Consider the following 22,751-nt stretch of genomic DNA (forward strand, 5'->3'; position numbering starts at 1 on the left):
ACCACTCAAGAGATCCATCGTATCGAAGCTCTCCTGAATCAAAGTGAGGAGACGAAACGAAGAAACGGTTATTTGTCAGACATTTTCAAGCAAAAAGTCAGGATCGAATTGATGACTTATTATTACCTGTGAAGAAGAAAAAAACCCACACAAAACATGGATACCTGGGAACTTTATTACCTTTTGAACCACAGTTCGTATATGGCTTCTTGGAATCCTGTCGTCTGTGCTAAAGATGAACTCCCTCATCGCAAACCTAAAGACCGTCTAGCTTACGTGATCAACACGGACGACAGTCATCTCCCAGGAACCCACTGGGTAGCCGTTTACTTTCCTCAAGAAGGATGTGTGGAATATTTCGATTCGTACGGATTGCCCCCTTTGGAAGACGATATCATTGACTTTATGAGAAGAAATGCTCAGACCATCCGATTCAATAATGTGAAATTACAAGGCACAGATTCCTTGGTGTGTGGACAATATTGTGTGTATTTTCTGCATCATCGCAGCCTGGGCTATTCCTTAGAACATTTAGTGACTCATTTTGATCCTCGTTCTTCTTCAAGAAATGATGTGAAAGTAGATCGATGGTTTTGTGACCATTATGCTTATCTTTTGTCTCAAGCTAGGAAACGTAGTGTCCATCAATGGCCTAATGACTTCCAACAGTGGAAATCACAATTTCATTCACAACGTTGTCAGCCTTGTTTAAAGTAGACTGTAAATTGAAAAAAAAATGTTTGTGATTAGAAAAAAATGTTTGATGTTATAATGTTGGATTATTGTTAAAAAAATGTTAGAGTTGTTGGTTAGTGTTAAGTGATTTTTGAATAAAAAATGTTGTGTTTTGAAAAAAAATGCCTTTGTCGTTTGTTTGGCTATAAAAATGTTGGATTCATGCTCTTTGACTTCTTACTATCCCTCTCATGTCACTCATTGAACGTTCCGGCTCGAAAACCGTGGAGGGATGTTTTCCTTCACGTCCGCGCTTTGACTTTAAGAACCGGGGTAGTTTCCAGTCTAACCATCCATTGTCGACTCATCCTCCTACGAAGATGTGCTCCAAACTAGCTAAGCTAAACGAAGCCTACGTGAATTTGCATAGGGTCAGACACAGTCTGATACCGAAAGCTGAAGAGATAGAGAATGTGAGAATGTTAAAAGTCACTGAAGACCTGATAGAAGAGCTCTTCAGAGAAGAAGTGAACAGGGAGAAAGAAGAATGGACAGAGAAGTACAGACTTCAGAGACAGCAGCAACAGCAACAACAACAACAGCAGCAGCAGCAGGAACCTGAACCTGACAGAGGCTTTGTCGATTGTCGTATCGACACCAAAGAGTTCTTCTTCTCTTTCAGAAGAAGCAGACCTATCGTCAGAAAGTCTATCCTCAGAGGACGACGCATTCTTAGAAACTAAAAGATTGCCATAGCAAACAAAAAAAACAAAAAAACAGCCCTTTTCAGGGCTACCCCAATACTCTAGAAAAGAAATAACCATCGATTTGCCAATGTGAGTAGGTAGAGTAGTGAGAATATAAACACTCACTCTTTTTTATAGTGTGAGGGTATGTATTCGTGTATAGGATTGTGTGTTTGTAAGTGCTCACGTACGTTGGTGTGGATAGTAGATTAAGACTGGGTTTGATTGGATTGCTTTGCGTATGTGAATAGTATATTGAAGTGATTAATGAAAAATCTTTTAGAATAGGAATGGGTAGTATAAAAAAGTGAGTGAGTGTTTCTTTTAGGTCCGCGCGTTGTGTTGGTTATGATCTAGGTAAGATAAATTTTATGTTTTTTAGGGGATGTTTTCCTTCACGTCCGCGCTTTTAGTATAAATTATAAGTCACTCGTCAGTCCAGCTACCCTTGTTGATTGATCAACACCAGAATGAACACCAGACTAGCGAAACTGTTGGAACTTCATGTGCATCTGGAATATGCCAGGCGCCTGTTGAACGAACTGGCCGCGGAAGCCATTGTGGAAGAGGGAAGGATAAGAGAGGAGGAGGAGAGAAGAAACAAAGAAGAGGAGGAGAGAAGATACAAAGAAGAGGCGGAGAGAAGATACAAAGAAGAGGAAGAGGAGAGAAGAAACAAAGAAGAGGAGGAAAAGGAGAGAAGAAATTTCAGAATCCCAGAGACAGAAAATTGGGATTCTGAAGCTATTTATCCCGCCTCTGCTCTCTCCCCCAAAAAAGTAAAAAGCAACTGGAGAACAAGATGTGTATGTGTCGCCAGGCCTGGAAGGTGCCATCATTAACCAGGTGTCCATGAAGTTCAAAAAAAAAACAGCCCTTTTCAGGGCTACACAATACTCTAGAAAAGAAATAACCATCAATTTGCCAATGTGTGTAGGTAGAGTAGCGTGAATATAAACACTGACTCTTTTTCTTCATAGTGTGAGTGTATGTGTTTGTGTGTTTGTGTTTGTGTTTGTAAAAGCTCACGTAAGTTTGTGTGAATAGTAGATTATGGGTTAGTTTATTGTTTCTTAGCGAATGTGGAGAGTATAGTTTGGGTTTTATTATATGAAATGAGAAAGTAGGAGGGATATTTTCCTTCACGTCAGCGAGTTGTTTGGTCATGATCTAGGTAATATCAATTTTATGTCTTGGGGGATGTTTTCCTTCACTTCCGCGCTTTAACTATAAGAACCTACAAAGTTCGTCGTTCGCACCATTCTACAGAATAATCTAGACAAGATGACGCAGGTGACTGATTTATTTAATCAATTGAGGCATATCTATTTCTGGATGATAGATGCAGAATATGCTATAGAAATGATACAAAAGGAATGGAAGTATAAAGATAAAGAACACTTGGTAACCAGTCAAGTCGAACTTCTAAAGGCCGCCAGACATATAATAGAAGGAATGATAGAAGATGAAGTCAACAAATCAAGAGGATTTATTGACCCACCTTATGTCAGAGTGGGGAGTTTGAAGGAAGCACTGGGTTATGTCATCCAAGTCCGATGCTTCCTAGAACCTATAGTGTATTGGACGGAGTTGTCATATGTGAAGAGGGGGCTGGACAGGTTGAAAAAAGGAGAAGAAATAATGAAACAAGTGATGACTGAAGAGGTGAAAAAGATAAAAGAAAAATGGAGTCAAGAAAGACAGGATAAGGAAACAATAAAGAAGAAAGAGGCCTTTGACAAAGTCAATCAAAATTGGATCAAGATACAAGAGAAGTTCAGGGCTATGGGTCACCCAGACTGGTTACCAGAAAAAGAAAAGAGGAAGAACAAAGGAATTTGGAGAAAGATTAGGGGCTGGATGAGGAAATGGAGGAAATAGAAGAAGAAGAAGCAGAAGAAACCCAAAGGCCCTTTTCAGGGCCACCCACATTTCTCGAAAAGAGAATGACTTTCGATTGCCTACCCTTTTTTTATTTTTTTTATTTTTTATTTTTTTTTTAAAAAAAATCCCATGTTCAATTTCCCTTGTCGCTCAACAGTCCCACGATTTTTCTCCATGTTAATTTCCCTTGTCGCTCAACAGTCCCACGATTTTTCTCCATGTTAATTTCCCTTGTCGCTCAACAGTCCCACGATTTTTCTCCATGTTAATTTCCCTTTGTCGCCAGATTGTCCCACGATTTTTCTCCATGTTAATTTTCCATTGTCGCCAGATTGTCCCGGGAAGGGGGGGTCTGTAATGCTAATTCCCATTGTCGCTAGGGTATCCCCATTCACTACTCCTATTCCAACAGGACTGTCCTTGAAAACATCCATCAGCATTGCGGAGAACATGAGGCTGCAGAGAGTGGGGGCTAGGACGCATCCTTGTTTCACACCATTCGTAACTGCAAAGAGTTTGGAATAGTTACTCTGATCCTGGACGCTGGCAAGCATGCCATCAAGAAACAAGAAACTGCCAAACCATTTCAATGAAGACTTCTGGACATCCAAATTTGGCCATGATCTTCCAAAGGCCTTCCCGACTGACAGTGTCGAATGCATTAGTCAGGTCTACGAAGGTGGTGTATAGCTGGATATTTTGTTCAAGACACATGTCTTGCATCTGCCTGGCAGCAAATATCATGTCGTTGGTGTCTCTCTCTCCTTTCTGAAGCCACACTGACGTTCTAGCAGTAGGCCATGATCAAGGTGTTCTGTGAGTCTGTACAGCAGTAACTGGCGAAGACCTGCCAGCGATGCAGAGTAGAGAGATTCCTCTATGGTTGTCACAGGATTGGCCATTGTCTTTGCGTTTGTAAATGTGGATGATGGATGCATCTTTGAATTCCTGGGGTATGCGTTTCATCTTCCACATCGCATAGAACAGCTCTGTTAGTCTTCCCACTAGCTTAGGCCCACCATACTTGCAGATCTCAGCTGGGATAGAGTCTGCTCGTGGAGCTTTCCCACTAGACAGGCGCTCAATGGCCTTATGAATTTTCAGCACTGTTGGAAGGTCAGACAATATATCGTTGATCTCCACCTGGAGTAGACGGTTGATCGCTTCGTCGTTGATGGAAGAGGGTCTGTTGAGGAAGCCGTCAAAGTGTTCCGCCCAGCGATCCAGTATCTTCTCCTTCTCGGTTATGAGAGTGCTGCCATCGGAGCTCAAGTGTGGGACTGCGCCTGATGTTACTGGGCCATAAACATCACGAAGAGCAGAAAAGAAATTCTTAATGTCATGTCTGTCGGCAAAGGACTGGTTATGATCAGCCTTTCGGCTCAGCCATGTGTCCTGCATCTCACGCAGTTTCTTCTGCACAGCTTGGCGGACTTGGGGTCGATGTTGTATGCACAATGGAGACGATGCTTCTCCTCTAGAAGGGACTGTATTTCTTCACAGTTCTCGTCGAATCAGTCTTGGTGCTTTCGCGCAGTGACATAAAGGGTTTCAGATGCAGTGGAGTACAGCAGATGTTTGAAGACCACCCAGCATTTATCTACGTCGTTGGTATCAGAGTCTGAGATTTCTAGCTGGCTAGCTGGCTTGTCAGAGCTTCAGACAGAGCTTGCTCAATGTTGCAGACTTTCAGCCTGGAGACGTTAATTCCCCGTTGACGTCTGGGAGGTTGAATTCTAGGATTCATCTTGGAAATCAGTAGACTGTGGTCTGTCCAGCAGTAAACACCACACATGGTCTTGGTCACGCGGACGTCCTGCCTATCATTCCTACGGACTAAGATGCTTAGACCATGGGTGCATCCAAGTTGTTACGGTTAGGCAGACGGATTATGGTGTTTGTGATTAGGAGATTATATGTTGCGCACATCCTCAAGAGCAGATGTCCATTGCTGTTTCATTTGCCAATTCCATGTCTACCAATAACTCCATTCCACGAGATGTGGTCCACGCCAACTCTGGCATTAAAATCACCAAGAATTATCAGCTTGTCTGACTTGGTACTGAAGCATTCAAAGCTTCCAGATTATGGTAGAACTTGTCTTTGGCTTCCTCCGGGTAGGTCATGGTTGGTGCATAAGCACTAATGAGTGTGGCTTGCTTTTATCCATGTAAGGATAGCTTCAGCATTATAAGCCGGTCATTAATTCTCTTTGGCAAGATGGAGAGCTTATTCACCAAACTCGACTTGATAGCGAATCCAGCTCCAGTCTCACGACGTTCATCGGTGCTACATCCACTACAGAAAAAGGTGTGACCAGCTCCAACTTCAGTAAGTTTGCCCTCGTCGGCCAAGGCAATTTCACTCAGGGCTGCTATCTCTACCTTGTATCGAGCAAGTTCTCTTGCAATCAGGGCAGTTCTTCTCTCTGGTCTGTCAGCCTCTGCATGATCCAATAGAGTGCGTATGTCCCACGCAACAAGAGTGAGTGGAACATTTCGGGGTTTCTTTGTGTTTCGACGCAATAATGGGATTCCCTCCAGCCAGGGTAAGTTGGTCGAGGTAGATGAAGAATGTTTTTTTAGGGCACCTTTTCTAGCCCCTTCCTCAGGCTATGGAGGTAAACAGCGCTATCCTGAAGAGATCTGCTTAGTCGCTCAGACGGCTGCCGACATCCGTTTCTGCTTCAGATCAATGGAAGATGACCATAAGGACTGGGCTGCCACCGTGCAGGTCCGCCACTACGGCTGCCAGTGCATCCACACCTGCTGCGTCACAGCTCGCCCATTGCCGCAGGACTTGGGCACGAGTGATGACATAAATGACTTGCACGTGAGTTGGATTAAAGTGAGGAAGAGTTGCGCTGCGTCAGCCTCGCTCTCTCGTCTAAGCTCCACTTTGTCTAGTTTCAAGACGTAGTCAAGACGGCTGTATGCAGTGGATGACCAAGGCCTCCTACGTGTCTTGCCGTGCTCTTAGCGCTCCACATCGCTTTGTTGGGTCTGCCTTCCTGTCCGTTGATCAGCTGATGGTTCATGTTGGGTCCAGTCTTCACATGTAATGAGTGACAAGCCCTAACTCACCGGGGATTTGATACCCGTCGGTTACCCTCAACCCGGTTTGGCCAGCCAGTTGAAGCCGTTGCCCGTGGTGTGGCCGCTGTGCATGCTGCAGCTTCTTGTGGTCACAGGTGAGAGCTGAACACCAAGTGGAGATCAAAGGTGGACTTGCTACCCCCAAGGGAGTAATACATACATACATACATACATACATACATACATACATACATACATACTTACAAAAATGGTACTAACAGCTGCCTCGCTTGGCGCTCAGCATGAAGAGGTTAGTGTTAGGACTGGTCGGCCTGGTGTCAGGATAATGTGACTGGGTGGGACATCATGCTACATATCTGCGGCATGATATCCCAGTGCTAGACATCGCTATAAACTGCCATACTGCAGACATCGTAGCGATATGACTGAAAAATTGTTAAAGCTACGTTAAAAGACCAAATTACACACACACACACACACACACATATATATATATATAAACATACATACATACATACATACATACATACATACATACATACATACATACATACATACATTAAAAAGACATGGCAGTTAAAGTGTTGGTATATCAAATTCTGATCCGCCCATGGCACAATTATACGAATGTATAAACATTTTTTCAACTGCATGCCTATAGATCAATGATGAATTTTCAATCATTAATGACGTATGAAAATAACTATACAAAGTATTAACAGTCCCAGTTTTCTAAATGAATTTAACATGGTGCACAATTTCATCGCAATCCTTTCTTTTTTCGTTCCTCTCTACTCTTGATGCATAAGGGGAAACATAAGCGGAAATATGGAGTGAGAGAGGAAAACAGTTTGGGTTGGATGAAAACATTAAAACTAAACTTGCACCAAAATGGGAAAATACAACAATAAAAAAATGTATTTCACTGATTTGATCCAAATAGGCTAGTCCTAATAAATGCGCATATGGGTAAATATCACAAAACGACTAAAAAGGAGAAGAAATAATTTGTAATGTATATTTAATATATATTGTCTGCTTAACTTTTCTCCATGGTCGTAAACATAATATCTACATAGCTAACTATTGTCAATGAATTTTTGTTGCAAACATAATGTTTACATAGCATTTGAGTTCAAGATCATTCCTGGTTACAATTAGATTAGGTTTTTCCGTTGGAGTGCTTCACATTCTGTGGCATTAAGGTCAAGTGAACATGTATATAGAGGAATATTAGAAACAAATAATTCAGTTTTAGGCAATCTATAGGACTCCAATTCGATTAGAGTTTACAGTTTTATTGTTTAAATCAGATATGATTCAAGAGGAATAATTTATTTAAAGGATTCTAAAATGTTCATTGACTTTAGGATTAATACATTAATTTGGATTTTTGTGAACTCATTCAAAGACATTATGCTATATCAGGACATTCAAGACTATTTGAATTCATTTGGAACTTTCTTTATACTTGGACATGTGTCTGGGCATTTAGGGTTATTTGGAATTTAATTCGCAATATTATATTATATTGTAATTTGTATTGTATTGAACATACTTAAACTTAATTTGTCTACAAACAGATTATTTTTCACTTTTTAAAAAATATCCATATGTAAAGAACGGGGAGGGAATGAAACATCTATAAGAATATTGTAACTTTTCGATCAAAGGGGGTCACGTCAAATGCCAGCTGGTTTAATATAGCAGAGGTCACAGAGGTTTTCACACTAATAAAACAAGGCTAAAGATCAAGGGGTTCCCAAGATTACAAGTGCCGCAATATTCTTCCATGTTTTTATCCGTTTAGATGTTTGGGTACCAACTTTCCTATTGCCGGTCATTCATTATTTTCGGTCAATTTGTTTGGGTTTCTCAGGCCCGGTCCTAGGATGTGCGGGGCCCAATACGGTTGCCTCCTTCGCCTTGCCCTAGGGTCGGGCGCCTGGGATTTCTTACCCGTTCTCGTTGTCCTAAAGAATCTTATTAATTATTCTAGAAGTAAAATATGATACATTACGATGCAAACGACCATAAATTGTTATTTTTCAGCAATCTGTCCTTTTTCATAGAAACGATAGAATGTAAACAATGCCATTCAATAAGTATAGTTCATATTTTGTGTGGAAACGCAATTATGGTACACCAAATTCCCATTCCATACTTCTTCTCATATATTAGTAAATATGTCCAGGGTAACCCAAATGGTTAGATTTTTTAAGGCTTTTGATCCATAACTATAAGGGCACATGTTCGATTCTCACCGTCGGATTAATGAGGGTTGGCTACAGTTGTGTGCCCACTGGAAAAGATCTGCTATACTGTATAGCAAACAAAGAAAATCAAGCACTTAATATGTCGAGCTTGGAATATTTACATACTTATATATTGACATACTTGCAGGCATGTTAAGGACAAAAATATATATCATGTGTTTAACGAGTCAAAATTCTACAAATTGTAGGCCAGCCGTACGAAAGTTATCAATAAGTTCGATCAGAGGACACGAATCGTAAATGTAATTTTAAATTAAATTGTGATCTCTTGTGATATCAATTTACGCTTCAACAATTATAATTGACTACCTAGCATTATCAAAAGATCCGTTCCTTGTACCTGTCCTAAACAGAACACACGTCTGAAGTTAGATGCAGCCTTGACTACATGTAAATACCAGTAAATAAAAAGTGGCGTGATGTGTCGTGTGGGTAATAATCGCTCATTATAATACATAGGTAAATTGAAAAGAGAGATTGAGGGAATTTAAGGACCCTCACTATACACAGTTCGAGCTTACCCGAGTATTAATAATTAACTACGTCATTGAAAGCACGCACGCATTATTACTCATGTTAACTACTCCGGTAGAAAATATACACTTTGCAAAACTGCGTGACAAGTTTTCTTTTGTTCGTGAAGCGCACAATCGCCTTTTCCTGTAATGCGAATTCAGTTCACTCGAGATCTATATTACAAAAGCATACATTATTTTCAACTGTGGCATGAAGATCCCAGTTACTGGTCCAAACAAGGAATTATTTATTTGATAACGTCATCGAAAAGAAAAATATTCAGAATGGATTCTAGTTTTAAGAGTAATTGACTTTGAAAAATCCAACGGATATCTAGGTAATCTCTCTCTCTCTCTCTCTCACACACACACACACACACACACACACACACCTGATATTATATAATGAACTAAAGAATTTTCTGACTTGTAACTTATCTCAAACTGGATTTAAGTGTGTTATGTACATAATTTAGAACAATCACTAGGATTCAATATTTGTTATATTTACCATGAACTTGTCTGGATTTAAAGTTTGAGATCAGAGAACGACAACTTGAAATGCATACTATGTTAATGACTGCTTTGTTAAAGCCAGATATCACGCGACAACTTGAAATGCATACTATATTAATGAATGCTTTGTTAAAGCCAGATATCACTCGACAACTTGAAATGCATACTATATTAATGACTGCTTTGTTAAAGCCAGATATCACTCGACAACTTGAAATGCATACTATATTAATGACTGCTTTTTTAAAGCCAGATATCACTCGACAACTTGAAATGCATACTATATTAATGATTGCTTTGTTAAAGCCAGATATCACTCGACAACTTGAAATACATACTATATTAATGACTGCTTTGTTAAAGCCAGATATCACTCGACAACTTGAAATGCATACTATATTAATGACTGCTTTTTTAAAGCCAGATATCACTCGACAACTTGAAATGCATACTATATTAATGATTGCTTTGTTAAAGCCAGATATCACTCGACAACTTGAAATACATACTATATTAATGACTGCTTTGTTAAAGCCAGATATCACTCGACAACTTGAAATGCATACTATATTAATGACTGCTTTTTTAAAGCCAGATATCACTCGACAACTTGAAATGCATACTATATTAATGATTGCTTTGTTAAAGCCAGATATCACTCGACAAATATATGAGAACCATACAATCATCTTTTCAGACATTACGTTATTTTTTTTATCTTTTTTCTCCATATATAATCCAATGCTTTAAAAAAGTAAGAACAGTTAAAGGTCACTTCTCCTTTCTACAGTGATATTCAAACATGCATTGTGATTATGATATGATTGTTCTATGTAAAACCGGGAAGCCAAGTGAAATATTGATATTTCAGCTCTTTCATTTGTTTACGATTATCATTACATAGACGACATTATCGGGAACCTATCAGAAGCTATATAAAAGTTGGGCAAGGGTGTAGATCAAGGTTTTTGGACAAGAGCGTAGATCAATGTTTTATGTATGGTAACTCGGTAGTTCCTTTCTTTCAGCAGAGACGTTTCAAAGCCATTTAAGTGGTGAAACATCAGCATGGCCTCCATGGGCAGCAAGTCGCTGGGGCCTGATATCAAGGTCAGGCCATACGAATATAAGCCGCCGCCCAAATCAACCTACGCTGATGCAATGAGCAACGGTCATCGTAAACCAAATAACACCACACAGCCACCACCAAAACCTAAACCATCTCCCAAAACCCCGCCTATTACCAGGAAACCTAGAGAAGTTAAAAAGGATCCTTCTACTTCGAGTTATGTTGAGTACAAACCTAAACCGTATAATCACAAATACAGAGAGTACAAACCAACATACGAGACGCCCAAGTACAAACCTTATGTACCAACACAACTACAATTTAAGGGCAACGTGGAATATAAGCTCACAAAGGAGAACTATTATCCAATGAATCATTGGAAATCTCGGTCTCTAGATAAAGAGGTACCAGTTGTTCCACCAAAAGCTGTTACGCCACCACCTCCACCAAAAACGCCGACACCTACACCACCACCGCCAAAATCTCCAACACCACCTCCACCAAAGTCTCCCACACCTGAACCTATAAGACAGCCCTCCCCAAAGCTCCTACCTGCGATATATGCAACGAAAAGGAAATCAACGCCACCGCCACTTCCAGCACTATCGCCCTTGCCCCCAGTGCGCCGTCTTCCTCCACCAACTCAGCGATATTATTTGGAAACTATGTACCCGCCAGAAGTGATAGCCTGTGTTAAAGCATATCTTATGGCAAACAGACATGCTCCTTACAAGGTAACACCAACACCAGAAATATTTTGTTTACCTTCTAGCTGCAAAAATCTGCCACTGAAAGTAAAAGAAATTTTGAGTGAGTGCTTTAGTTTGTTTCAATATGAAGGGACATATTTTCAGTTTAGAAATTAATCTCAGTTGATTGTGTTCGCATGGCATATAACATCTGTATCTCACTTAGCTTCAACATACACTTCCACCTGGAAACACCTTGCCTCAGATTTAAATCTATACACTTTTATACTAAATTTAATGTATGCAATCTTCCGTGTTTGTTTTTGCCAGTGTTTTATTTATTTTATTTAAGTGTTGTGAGCTTTTTATGCACTTGTCGTCTTGAATTGTGAATAGATAAATGTTCTAATATTTCTGAGAAATACTCATATACATGTATTTTTTACTATTACAAAGTTCTTGCACAAATGCCAAAGTCAAATTATAAGAAAACCTATCTAAATCCTTTATCATCTGACTGATAACTATCTCTTGGCTCAAGGTAACCGATATCACAAAACTGGCATCTGTTAGACAGACCTTTTTAGGTTTCACTGTCTGACAATGAGTCCTTCTTTCTCTTTCACTGTTTTGTATCAGCGGACTCATTCCCGAGATTGATATCTTAGCGGTAGGCGCAAATGACATTTATTTAACAGTTCTATGTAAAGTATACATTTACTGAGGACGAAGACTACTGCAATCTGAGGGTATACGATTAGTTGTCTATGACATTTCGATGCAATTTACTCAGTCATTGGACTCCTCCTAAATACACATAATATTAAACCAGGTGTCGTCTCCTATTTACTATTTCAAATTAATTCTGATATTTTCTGCGGTTTAGTTGTGTCAATTTTCAAAAAAAGAGCATAGTGTTACCAGAAATTGTATTTTTTAAATCGTACAATTCTATCGTACATCCTCGGGGGAGGGGGGTAATATTCATAGCCAATAACGATCAAAGGTACCCATAACAGATGCCAACATTATTCATCTTAAGCATTCGGAAAGCTTTTATTTTGACCAAGTGCTGATAACCACACGCTGTACTGCGGGTCATAAGCGATGCCGATTCATATAGTGTTCAGTCAGAAAATAGGTGAACAATTGAAAACGTTTTCTTTTTATACCGCTGCAGCTTTCAGTCACTTTTCATGTTGCGGTGGTCAAACTATATGCCGAACATGCAGCTGTTAGTATCATTTTTACAAGTGTACGGTATCACTCAGCTGGATCTCGAACCCGCGACCTCCCGCATCCGAGGTGGACTCTCTAACGACTTAGGCACAGGCACGGTTCGCACAATATATGCGTCCCGGCTCTTAGGGCAGAACGGGACACTAACAGCTGATTTTAATTTTCCTCACTAACAATGCCTCTTTCGTAAATATAGAAGAGTAATTCTATTCACCATATTCCACAACCATTTTCCAATTCTTATTAATATTTCAACAGTTATCTCGTGGTTTTTTTTTCATAGTCAGAAGAACTTTGCAGACTCACGTTGTTGCAGAAATCAATAATATGAAGAAGAAAAAAATTGAAATAAATGTTATGCTGTTTGAAGGATTGATTACATTTCCTTTTTCTTTTTTTTATTGTTGCGCTGTTGTGTTTTCGCAATAACTATTCTTTCTCTCCAATAAGTAAAGTGTATTTCTTTCTACTTAATGAAAATATCACAACCATATTTATTATCAAACTATATTTATTTATTCTTATAGAAATGTATATTAATTGAAGAAAGAATACAATTAAGACATCCTGCAAGACGCCATTCCACTTTTTAGGATTATTGGAGAGAGAGAGAGAGAGAGAGAGAGAGAGAGAGAGATGAAAAAGATATGTGGGGTGGGTGAAATATAATTATTGCAACAACAACAAAAAGAAAACGAAATCAGCTGAAAACTATCATAACATTGAAATCAATAGTTTTCACGTTCTTCTGACTAGAAGATGTTTAGCATTTCTGCATGTCTACTCTGACATCATATTCAATAATTTTGAAACATTACGATTCTAACAAACATGGCCTAAACGCCAATCAAACTAAGTGACGATTATCCTAACAACGATTTAGCAGGTCTTACAATAGCCCTTGTCTTATCATTTCAGCAATATCGACTGCCATATTGGATCGTAAAAGAATATTTCTAGTACGAAGTCAATGTCAGCAGCTGGCCTATTTGAATGAGGAATTTGTACAGAAGGGGAATACACAAAATGTTGTAATGATGTGCAATACTTGTTGTCTGTTTAAGTTCAGTAGTATGATAAAAACTTTTTTCACGATTTACATTTTGTAATGATTTACATTCTCAATAAAGTTGTTTATAGACACTCACAGACTCCATTGTCCATCATATATTTTTCCTTCTAATTCAATATTTGTGCCAGACTTTGTATTTTGTTTTGATTATGGGGATTATAGAACTGATAAAGATTTTCGGAGTTCAATAACGAAGCACTATTTATTCGAACCAGGGGAGAAGATTATTCTGAGGGGGAGGGGGGATTAAACAAATAAACACGTTAATTTGTTTTTGGCGTTTGGAACTGAGGCGGGAGGGCGTCCAGGTACTATATTATTATGTCTTATCCACCCATGGAAACCGGTGATTCATGTACATCTATGCAACTAGATCTTGGAAATGTACAATCTTAGCATCTGAGAAATTCACAAGTAAGTATAAAATAAGTGCTTGTCCCAGTTGTTTGCTGCAATATTGTAGAAGATTTTCCTGAAAACTAATTATTTGAATGAATAAAGACGCTGAAGAAGATAACTAGTCGCTAGAACTACAGTTATAGACTGTATTCAGCTCGTATAGAAAGAAAAAAATTGTTCTATATTTGTCGCCAACGAACATATTTCTGTAATATTGTCCTAGAAATGAAAATATTTAGGCAAACCAGTTTCAGGACAAACATTTAGAGATTATTTGTATCAACGTCTTTATCATTATCATCATCATCATCATCATCATCATTTCTCTCTCTCTCACAAAATATTTTTGAAAACGTGTTTAACAATCACATTTCTTCAGCGTTTCACAAAGGTTCAGTATAAAACTCTAGGGGTTCGCTTCTGCATTGGGTAATAATGGCAATGAGATCACTCAATGCCTGTCCACTCCTTAATGTTATCTTCCCACATCATTTTCTGTTTGCCTCTTCTTATCCAACCTCGCACTGTGCTTTGCAAGATTGTTTTTGCCAGTCCAGATGATCTTGAGACATGACCGTACCACTTCAGTTTGCGCTTTTTTACAGTGGTGAATATATCTCCATAAAGTCCGATGGTTCGTTGGACCCTGTTGTGGACTTCTTTGTTGGTTACATGGTCAATGTATGTAATGCAATCGATCTTGCGATGGCATCTCATTTCGAAGGTTTGAATCCTTTGTAGATCTGATATGAGCTTCCATGTTTCACAAGCATACAGAAAGATGGATATGACAATCGAGCGCATCAGCCTTATTTTGGAACCAAGAGCAATGTTGGTATCTTTCCATATTGGCTTTATATAGTTTTATTTTTTCTGCATTATCCTTTATTTATATCTTCCATATATTCCAGTTAGACTTCTGGAAACTTTCTGCTATTCCACTGTTTCTCCTGTGGCCTTACGGACAGTTTTGTGTCGAAAAGAGACATGCTTCTTTATATAAATATAAATGTAAGATTAATAGTTCACTTATTGAAATTTTTCATCTTTTGAGCTCCATTCACTTGGAATCCGTTTGGATTGATTTCAAATTAAAGGCGTATCTTTACCGTTGGATTATGACCAGCAGCCTTTGTTATGGGTATAGGAGATTATCGTCATGGGCCGTACGTGGGCTTAAGGTCATCTCGATTGGATCTAGGATCACTATTTTATGGTAAGTCTTCTGAATTATGGCTTCTCATCGAACAAGTGCTCATCTATTAATTGCACCCAATGCCGTCAGTTCGAAAGCTCCTCGAACTCGGATGTTTGAGAATGAAGACTAAAGTAAGAGATAAAATTGTACAACGATTGTCCCAGAATCAGTAAAACAAAGTTCAGTCTTATCCCTGAAATTAAAGAGACAAACAATATGATGCTTACCTTGTATCAACTAAGAAGACGAATGAATTTTCATGTTATAGATAATAATTTGAACATTGATTTAAAAACAGAACGATTGCAAAAACATTTCTTTTGGCTCGAAATCGGACTAGATAAAATCTGCCATTTCTAGGTTGACAGTGCCAAACGTCCTGTCTTCAGGATATTAATTTGAACTGGTACACCTGTTTAAAAAGTGGATGTGTTACAATTAGCATATGTCTTGATTATTTTGAACGAATGCATAAGTGATGAAACAATATCAGGAGGCATTGTACTGGTTTGTGTACCCTATGATAACAACAAAAATTCATATGATGTAAGATAGCAGTCTAGTGGTGAAATATCAATATACTCCACGAAGGAATGTAAACAAATTCTTTCTTCCCCTATAGTGTATATGTGATGTCCTGTGAAAGCCATATTCTTTCTTTCCCTATAGTGTATATGTGATGTCCTGTGAAAGCCATATTCTTTCTTTCCCTATAGCGTATATGTGATGTCCTGTGAAAGCCATATTCTTTCTTTCCCTATAGTGTATATGTGATGTCCTGTGAAAGCCATATTCTTTCTTTCCCTATAGTGTATATGTGATGTACTGTGAAAGCCATATTCTTTCTTTCCCTATAGTATATATGTGATGTCCTGTGAAAGCCATATTCTGACACTCAATCCTTGAGAAGTAAGGCCTATCGAATATTTATCAGCCATGACACGAATGAAATAAACTGTCCGTAATTTCACAGGAGAGACAATGGACTAGTAGAAAGTTTCCAGAAATCTAGCAGGAATATATGGGACATATAAATAAAGGATAATATAATAAAATTAAAACTATAAAACACAAGACTACAACACAATTGAAAGAAACGTGCTGCACGTACAACATGGCGTACTGCAGAGAGTTCACATATTTGGAAAAATATTTAAAAACAAGAAGAGTTGAAACAACAGAAGGCTCGTTCCTAGAATGCGCTTATAAAGAAGGCACCCAGAACTATATCTATCAGGGATTTCTTTGGAAAGAAGACCTTGAATGGTAACAATAATGACAGCTCTTAAAAGGGCAAAAAGACTTTACCAAACTAGCTGACAGGCTAAACAGAAAGGGAATAACAAGCTATATCATGAGACCATTGGGAAACCAGCCGATAATCCCTTATGGAGAAATGGATATTGGAGGGGAAACAGCAGTTATAAGAAAACCAGCACCAATATTAAGGAAAATCAAAACAAAATATAAAAAAGACGGGAAAACTACACTTATCAGACCGGCAGCTGGAAATACCCATACAGGCAACAATAGAAAAGTTTGAAAAGAAATTCTAACTAAAAGTTACAAACGCTGGAATGGACACATATCCATATAGTCCAACAAAAATGGGGATAAGGATTCTGGAAATCGAGAAAGCAAAACTTAAGAATATGAAACCATTCTTCTTCATGCAATGGTTTCCAGTAAAATCACGGTACAAAGAATGTATATACCATCCGAAATGCAGAATTTGCGAAAAGACAGGATACACGAAGAAAAAATGACCAACGACTTTAGAGAAAGAAGAACAAACTTTTGTTACAGAAATGAAAATCCTCTCGATCCAAAAGGACATAAAGGAAGAACAAGTAAAACATTTAACTAACTCAATAACGGAAAAGTGCAACAACAACAACAACAGCAACAAAAGCAACACCAACAACAGACTCCAAAAGCTAAAGGGAATTCATTAGAACAAAATGGGAAACAGCAATACCAGATACAACAACAGCAACAAGAAAGTCAAAGAAAAGAACAACAACAACAAGTTAAACAAATAAAAGAAGGCCAAGAACTACAATAACAACAAAAACAGAGAGAGAGAGAGAGAGAGAGAGAGAGAGAGAGGGAGAAGGGAGACGGAACATGAAGCCGAAAGGAAAACAAGATAAACTTAAGGAGAGATCTGAGAAAAAGACGGTGGAGAGAAGGAAAAGAAAAGGAAAAAGGATGAGCAAGAGAATAGGAAAAGTTACTATACACTAAATTATGATGAAGAAGAGACAGTCTACGATAGCAGATAGATGAAGTATATTTCTGAATTTGTAATAAAATGAAAAAGATACCGGAAAAATACCCCCCAAAAGAAATATAATAAAATAATAACAAATTTGAAAACGAAAAATAAACTGCCAATTTTACAATAATAAACTATAACACCTTCGGGTAACAATAAAATCTTTAAAGTGATTTTGCAAAATTGTATAACCATAAAAAGAGAGGGCACTTTGACTGGTCTGAAAATATCAACTAGGGAATGCCCCCCCCCCCAAAAAAAAAAAATATGAGACAGCCATATAAGATATTCTCATTAAACATGAGGGCAACATCATTGGCAGAAATGACATTATCTTGAATCTGTATGTAGAAATGTACAGGGTTTAACGGCTGATCAGCACAACCCTTTAATATAGAGCTGTTAAAAAACTAACCTACTCTGTGTTTTGTCTTTAAGTATTACAGTTGATTAAAACTAACCTACTCTGTGTTTTATCTTTAAGTATTACAGCTGATTAAAACTAACCTACTCTGTGTTTTGTCTTTAAGTATTACAGCTGATAAAAATTAACCTACTCTGTGTTTTGTCTTTAAGTATTACAGCTGATTAAAACTAGCCTACTCTGTGTTATGTCTTTAAGCATTACAGCTGATTAAAACTAGCCTACTCTGTGTTTTGTCTTTAAGTATTACAGCTGATTAAAACTATCCTGCTGTGTTTTATCTCACAATGGTCTCAATGTTCCTAATTCTAATTGTACTTCCTTTACCCAAAGAAGTTTATAATTCGTTCTCATGTGGATAGCTTTAATCTGGAGGAAGGAACATGTTGGCTGTAATTGTAAAATGTATTTATGAAAACTAATTCATTATGATTCATCATTATTCCAATCGGGCACACACAGTCTAAGCTTTGGAATTCTCTCTCTCTCTCTCTCTCTCTCTCTCTCTCAGTATAGTTAAATCCATCTCGAGTAGATATAGAGTACGTATTTTTTGAGAAAATCTATTCTGATCGTGGTCTGCACAAGAGTAAGCGTGCATCTCGTAAAGACAATCGTCAGACTTGTGTCAGACGCTCTTCGAAATCAGATGGTTGAAGAATGAAAACCAAATTAGTTTAAAAAATTATTTTTTAAAATTATATTACCGAATAATCCAATATAAAAAGAAACCATCAAAGAAAATACAACTCCCAAATATCCACAAATAAAGACGAGTTTCGTCGAGTCGACCACAGTAAAGGCAGACAACAACTAGACTTTTGCTCGATCCGTGGATACCGTCAAGTGACTCAAGCCGCTGTTTGAAAGTAAACATGTCTAATCTTTGTTTCGTCTCTTTTCGAGCTCTTTAACTCTGATTCTATGCAGTCTTAAGGTAATTCAAAAGATGGTCTAACGCATTAATTTTCCGAATCAGCTTACTGGGACTTTTTGTCAGAAAAGTTTTCTGGATTTTTGGTGGAGCGTACTAGTTTGAATACGTTGTTTCAATAACAATGACCGAGTGTATATGCTCAGTAAGTCGTGTCAGAAAATATGATTGAGCGTATATGTTTAATAAGTCATGTTATGAACTTTTATTGTTTATGTTGAATAAGTCGTCTCAGGATGCTTGGCGGAGTGTTTATGTTCAATACGTCGTGTCGGTATGCTTGCTAGAGTGTAAATGTTGAATACGTCGTGTCGATATGCTTGCTGGAGTGTAAATATTGAATACGTCATATCGGGATGCTTGCTGGAGTGTATATGTTAAATGGGTTTTGCCAGGATGCTTGCTGGAGTATATATGTTGAATACATCGTATTGGAATACTGGTTTGAGTGTATATGTTGAATACGTCATGTCAGGATGGTTGCTGGAGTGTATATGTTGAATACGTCGTGTCGGGATGCTAGCTGGAGTGTAAATGTTGAATACGTCATGTCGGGATGCTTGCTGGAGTGTATATGTTAAATAGGTTTTGCCAGGATGCTTGCTGGAGTATATATGTTGAATACATCGTATCGGAATGCTTGTTTGAGTGTATATGTTGAATAAGTCATGTCAGGGTGGTTGCTGGAGTGTATATGTTGAATACGTCGTGTCGGGATGCTAGCTGGAGTGTAAATGTTGAATACGTCATGTCGGGATGCTTGCTGGAGTGTATATGTTAAATACGTAATGTCAGGATTATTGCTGGAGTGTATATGTTGAATACGTTGTGTCAGGATGCTTGCTGGGGTGTTTATGTTGAATACGTCGTGTCATGATGCTTGTTGTAGTGTACATGTTGAATGAGCCTTGTCAGGATGCTTGTTGGAGTGTATATGTTGAACAGTCGTGTCAGGATGCTTGTTGGAGTGTATATGTTGAACAGTAATATCAACATGATTGTTGGTGTGTATATGTTGAATAAGTCATGTCAGGATGCTTGTTGGAGTGTGTATGTTGAATAAGCCGTGTCAGGATGCTTGTTGAAGTGTATATGTTGAACAGTAATGTCAGGATGCTTTTCAGAGTGTATATGTTGAACAGTCGTGTCAGGATGCTTGTTGGAGGTGTATATGTTGAACAGTCGCGTCAGGATGCTTCTTGGTGTGTATATGTTGAATACGTCATGTCAGGATGCTTGTTGGAGTGTATATGTTGAACAGTCGTGTCAGGATGGTTTTTAGAGTGTATATGTTGAACAATCGTGTCAGGATGCTTGTTGGAGTGTACATGTTGAACAGTCGTGTCAGGATGCTTGTTGGAGTGTAAATGTTGAATACGTTGTGTTAGGAACATTGATTATATATGCTAAATAAGTCGTGTCAGGATGTTTGCTGGAGTGTATATGTTGAATAAATCCTGTCAGGATTATAACGGCTTGTGAGTAAATAGTTTGAACTTAGGACCGTGAATGCTTATATGTACAGTAGTTTCAACTGAGGATCATAACTTCTTGTGTGTTCAATAGTTTTATCCGATGATCATAATTGTTTGTGTGTACAGTAGTTTGAATTTAGGACTGTAACTGCTTGTGTGAACTATTTGAACCGAGGATCATAGCTGCTTATGTGTACAACAGTTTTAACTTAGGACCGAAACTGCTTGTGTGTAGAGTAGTTTGAACTGAGGATCAAAACTGCTTGTGTGTACAGTAGTTTGAATGTAGGACTGTAACTGTGTGCAGTAGTTTGAACTGAGGATCATAACTGTGTGTACACTAGCTTGAACTGAGGATCATATCTGCTTGTGTGTACACTAGTTTAAACTGAGGATCATAACTGCTTGTGTGTAAAGTAGTTTGAACTGAAGATCATAACTACTTGTGTGTACAATATTTTTCACTTGGGACCGCAATTGCATGTGTGTACAGTAGTCTGAACTGAGGATTATAACTGCTTGTGTGTACAATAGTTTTGATGCTCTAACTCCCATAATATCCTTTGATTATTATAGACCTGATCTTGTATGTATGATACATTCTCTTGTTATTAAAAAAATGGAAAATTACCCATGGTCCATTCACATATAAATATCAATAGTTTTGCTGACGGCATTCTGACGACTGAAGATTATGAGAATGACAGCAACTCAGAATGTAGGAGATTTTTATATGCAATATCTTGTTCCAGTATTCAGACAAGAGATATTTTGTGCAATATTTTGTTGGAGTATTCAGATTAGAGTTATACCAAACGTTCGGAATGAACAAACTTTTATTCACTAACTGCCAATTTTTAACAGGCACGGGTTATATTCAGTTCAAATTCAATATATTATACTTATGCATACCTATCACCACATACATCTAATAAAAACATTTATCACCTAGTAGGTATAGTTTTCCTATAGTATGTGCAGTTTCATATATTTTATATTATCACACATTAAAACTTCACTTTAGGTGATTCTGATTGGTCCAAATAAAATAAGCCCATGCAATTATTGTGCAGTATTCTCTTACTGATTGGCTGAGATCGCTAGAAAACATTTTATTAACCCAACCTTCTGGAATTTTTTGTTTTCAATAAGCATTTTTGGGAACCATTTTATGAATCTACTCATGAGAGGGAATTGGGGAAAAAAATGGTCACCTGTTTCAATATGTCTAATTTACCCCCATAGGAGTTTGTTATGTCATATATAACATGTCATAACATGAAAAGTGGCTAAAACCACAAAACAAAACAGTAACAACAAGCGAAACTACGAATATTGCTTGTTTGGGGTGGGGGTTGAGGGAGGCGGTATATATGTGGCATGGAATCCACCTTATATACAAGCGTGATTTAAATATTGACCTATAAAAGTAAATAAGCTCACCCCTGTTCACAGAAGAATGTGGACATAAACCGGTTTCCAAACTGACCCAAGTTTATACAACCAATGCATACTTACGCGGTAAATATGTGCTGTAATCCGAGTCAAAATTAAATTTGTTTACATATTATGTAGTCTGCTGTTCAAAATCAAGCACTGCAAATATCCGGTCACAAATACATTGCAGTAAATATGGGAATTTCTGCATTCAGTAAACCTTCTGTCACATGGATATCGCAAAATCACTGTAAGGTTTAATTGTGAAAGTGACACCTTAAGCTTACGTAAACATGGATTGTCAACTGTACGGGTAGTGCATCAAACAATGCGACATCACACACATCGGACATTCTGTGTTGAAAAATGATTTTGTCTGTGTAAAATGTTCTGATTATTCGGAAGGATGCTTGTTCTTTGATTTATATTTGTAAAAAAAGGTATAATCTGCTTTTAAACGTCAATACTAGTTCAACTTTGGTGGGGACTATTTTTTACGCACAAAAAACGAAAGCTGCATCATCTGTCAGAATGAAAGAAATTATTCGTTCTTCTTTCTATCTAAATAGTTTCCACTGAAATAAAAACTATGTGATTAAAAGAATCTCAAATGGATAATGATTTAATACTACGTTCATGAAACTCGTTGAATAATGTCCAGCTTTTGCAAGCCTTCTCGCAAAAGCGGGACATATTCAATGAGTTTCATAAATTCAATATTTAAGATCCTCTATTTCTTGTATAGTCGTCACTGAAATATAGAGATACATTGGGGATCTAAAATAGGTAATGATTTAATACTGAATTTATGAAACGAGTTGAATAATGTCCAGCTTTATTTAATTTATACAGATATATATATTTTTGTG

The 22,751-nt window shown here is 37.9% G+C and overlaps 1 protein-coding gene across 2 annotated transcripts; it reads left to right on the plus strand.

Annotated features, from left to right (window-relative positions):
* The first annotated feature begins 9,092 nt into the window (after positions 1-9,092).
* LOC149784357 (uncharacterized) lies at positions 9,093-13,808 on the plus strand. Of its 2 annotated transcripts, none has more exons than XM_089933257.1 (3): positions 9,093-9,490; positions 10,700-11,471; positions 13,584-13,808. In XM_089933257.1, exons 2-3 carry the CDS (start codon positions 10,737-10,739, stop codon positions 13,623-13,625), a joined length of 777 nt encoding a protein of 258 aa, XP_089789383.1. In that variant the 5' UTR covers positions 9,093-9,490; positions 10,700-10,736; the 3' UTR covers positions 13,626-13,808. The 2 variants fall into 2 exon arrangements, with proteins under 2 accessions (XP_089789383.1, XP_089789382.1); XM_089933256.1 differs by having other exon boundaries at positions 9,094-9,490; positions 10,697-11,471.
* Positions 13,809-22,751: the final 8,943 nt, after the last annotated feature.

The sequence above is a fragment of the Sinohyriopsis cumingii genome, chromosome 14 (genome assembly GCF_028554795.1).
Source record: "Sinohyriopsis cumingii isolate HCF-2022 chromosome 14, ASM2855479v2, whole genome shotgun sequence".
Taxonomy (NCBI): Eukaryota; Metazoa; Mollusca; class Bivalvia; order Unionida; family Unionidae; genus Sinohyriopsis; species Sinohyriopsis cumingii.